Source organism: Psammomys obesus, unplaced genomic scaffold (genome assembly GCF_907164565.1).
Source record: "Psammomys obesus unplaced genomic scaffold, mPsaObe1.curated_primary_1811, whole genome shotgun sequence".
Lineage (NCBI taxonomy): Eukaryota > Metazoa > Chordata > Mammalia > Rodentia > Muridae > Psammomys > Psammomys obesus.
This window is the reverse complement of record NW_026591497.1, coordinates 1,755,258-1,758,232: the sequence shown is the minus strand read 5'-3', so window position 1 is coordinate 1,758,232 and position 2,975 is coordinate 1,755,258. Positions and strand designations below refer to the sequence as shown.

General features: G+C 47.4%; 1 protein-coding gene across 3 annotated transcripts in view; it reads left to right on the top strand.

The window, feature by feature from the left end:
• Positions 1–2,975, top strand: part of Tango2 (transport and golgi organization 2 homolog) — a 41,012-nt gene that overhangs the window by 20,533 nt on the left and 17,504 nt on the right. For all 3 annotated transcript variants that reach the window (XR_008720533.1, XM_055610227.1, XM_055610226.1), the window contains exon 2: positions 175–268. Coding sequence is in view for 2 of the 3 variants with exons in the window: in XM_055610227.1 (XP_055466202.1) it covers positions 213–268 (56 nt within the window). In the remaining variant the exon portion in view is untranslated. The remainder of the gene's footprint in view (positions 1–174; positions 269–2,975) is intronic.

Sequence of the window (2,975 nt, the reverse complement as noted above, 5' to 3'; positions counted from 1 at the left end):
GAAGGAATGCCATGGTGAATGCTCCCAGGTGAAGGGAGAGGTCTGTGATGTCACTGGGCACCTGGTTCTCACTAGTTCAGCCCCACTCACTGATGATGTGCTCTGGGCCCCTGAGGCACCTGAAAGACTCTCCGACCCTGCTGTTCACAGCTCATTGTTCTCCTTTCCCCACAGACTTTGTGACCGTGTGAGCAAAGCCACCCTTGAAACTCATGTGCATCATCTTCTTTAAGTTTGATCCTCGTCCTGTTTCCAAAAATGCATACAGGTAATGAATGCCCTTGTTCTGCCTCCGCCGTGCTGCACTCGGCCTAGGGTACATGGCCGCTCCTCACCCCTGGGGTACCGTGTGTGCAAGAGACAAGGGCAGGCTGCTGGGTGTGTGGGCCTGTCTAACTAAATCCTGCTCTCTGGAGGCCTGGAGGCATCCTCCATCGGCCTGGGCCTGCTGTCTTGGACCATGGCATGGGTGCTGGGAGGAACACCACCCTAGAGCAGGGAATGAAGAGCAGGTGTGGCAAGACAGGGATGAGATGCAGTTCTCTGAGTCATGATTAGGGTCCCAGCTGCAGAAGTGGGGTAGTGATAACAGTGAATGAGACTCTGCTCAGGTGGGCAGATGAGGTGTCTGGGTGGTGGCAAACTGAGGAAAGCATCCATAGGTTTTTGGCTCTCAATCTGAGGAGTGAGGAAACTGGAATAACTGGAGTACTGGACACTGGCATGGGAAAAGTGGGAAGGGTGACCTGGAGACCAGTCCTTCCTACTCTGTCCCTACATGTTAACTCAGGACAGTAGCCCCTTCATTCTCCCAGACATGTCAGCATTCAGTTGTCCATGTAGAGAATAAGGCACAGATTTGTGTTTTCTTTTGTTTTTCGAGACAGGGAATCTCTGTATAGCCTTGACTGTCCTATACTCACTTTGTAGACCAGGCTGGCCTTAAATTCACAGAGATCCACATGCCTCTGCCTCCTGAGTGCTGGGATTACAGATGTGCACCACCACGCCCAGCTTTTTTTTTTTTTTTTTTAGGATTTATTTTATTTATTATGTATGCAGTATTCTGCCTGCATATACACCTGCTTAACAGAAGAGGGCACTAGATCTCACTATAGATGGTTGTGAGCCACCATGTGGTATCTGGGAATTGAACTCAGGACCTTTGGAAGAACAGCTAGTGCACTTAATCTTTGAGGAGAATAAGGCAGAGAGTTAGCCCACAGCTAACTTCTCTCTCGTGCATTTGCCTGGAGCATTTTCAAACTTTGAAGATGTGGTCCAGAAATGACACAAGTTGTTTGAGTGAGGTTTTCATGTTGAGTCCCAATGCAGAAGGCAGAGGCACCATGTCTGGCATAGTGGCTGTGTTCCCTCATTTCAGTCTAGGGGATAGGAATGCAGGGACTTCACGTGTCCTCTTCCTACAGAGGACAGGCAACAGCTGGGTCAGGCTAAAGGAGGTGATTCTGGTGGCCCCTGGCAAAAAAGTAAAGGGAGTCAGGGTCCATCCTATGGGTGGAAGTTTGCAAGGAAAGTGCTAAAGGGGCTGTCTGGTGAGAAGTGAACTGACTAACAGGTGTACAAATAATAGATATAAGAAGCAGTCGCTGTTCCAGTGCCCAGAGAAGAGCCCTGTCAGACCCATATTAAGACCTACAGTTGGGGTGCTGGAGAGAGGGTTTTCTTCTAGAGTAATGGGGTTATTCCCAGTACTCATGTGGTAGTTCACATCTGTCTGTAACTTGAGCTTTAGGGAATCCAATGCCCTCTTCTGGCTTCCATATACTCAAGGCACTTCAGTGAGGCACAGATACAGATACATATGTTGTTGACAAAACACCTATACACATACAAGATGTGGGTGGGGTGTGTGGATGGCACAGCTGTAACCAAGAAGTCCCTTGGGTATCATCCTGCCAAATCTTGCTGGGATCTGCCTTCTAAAGCATCAAAAGTTAGGCCATCTGTCACAGGACAAATGCTAGGCGAAGGTACTGGCCTGTTGCCAGGTGCCTCCTGCCCATGAAAGCATCATGTGTCTCTCAGGAACTTTCTGGTAAAACCTAACTGCAGCAGGAACAAAGTTCAGCTTCATTTCTACAGCAGAGGAATTTGTTCCTATAAAGTCAAATTACCAAAGGCACAGACTCTTGACCAGGGCTACTGTGGTGATTTGAATGAGAATGGCCCCCATAGGCTAATATATTTGAATACCTGGTCCAGTTGGTGGAACTGTTTGGGAAGGATTAGGGGGACGTGTGTCATAGAGGATATTTGAGGTTTCAAAAGATCTGGGCCATTCCAAGTGATTACCTCTCTGCCTCCAGCTTGTGGACCAAGGTGTAAGCTCTTGCTGTTCCGGCCAGCATGCCTTTGCTTGGCCATCATGGAATGTAACCCTCGAAAACTGTAAGCCCCAAATTAAACACTGCCTTTTATAAGTTGCCTTGGTCATGGTATTTTATCACAGCATTAAAAAAGTAACTAGACAAGATGTTATGGGGTATACTGTGTCCAGGTTCCTATATTTACATTCTAAGTGCAGATGGGTGTAGTAGTTCAGATAACTGCCAGTATATCCAGATACAACTCTCTTTAGAGATAGAACTTTAGAGAAGTGATTAAAGTGAGGCCACAGGGGTGGGCCTTGATTTAATGTGCTGAGTGTCCTGAGAAGAGATCAGAATACAGACATACAGAAGAAGGCTACTATGAACAGTGAAGTAGAAGACAGGGACCCTTGGAGGAAACTGTCCCTGCCAATGTCTTGATCTGGCACTTTAGCCTCCAAGCCACAAAATAGTGAACTGTTAATGCTGAAGCTGCCAGCCGTGGTGATCCTTTATGGCAGGGGGAAGCCAGTGCACCAATGAGACCAGTCAGCATGGTGGCTTTCCATGGGGACTTTCCCTACACTTGGATATCTCTATCTATCTATCTATCTATCTATCTATCTATCTATCTATCTATCT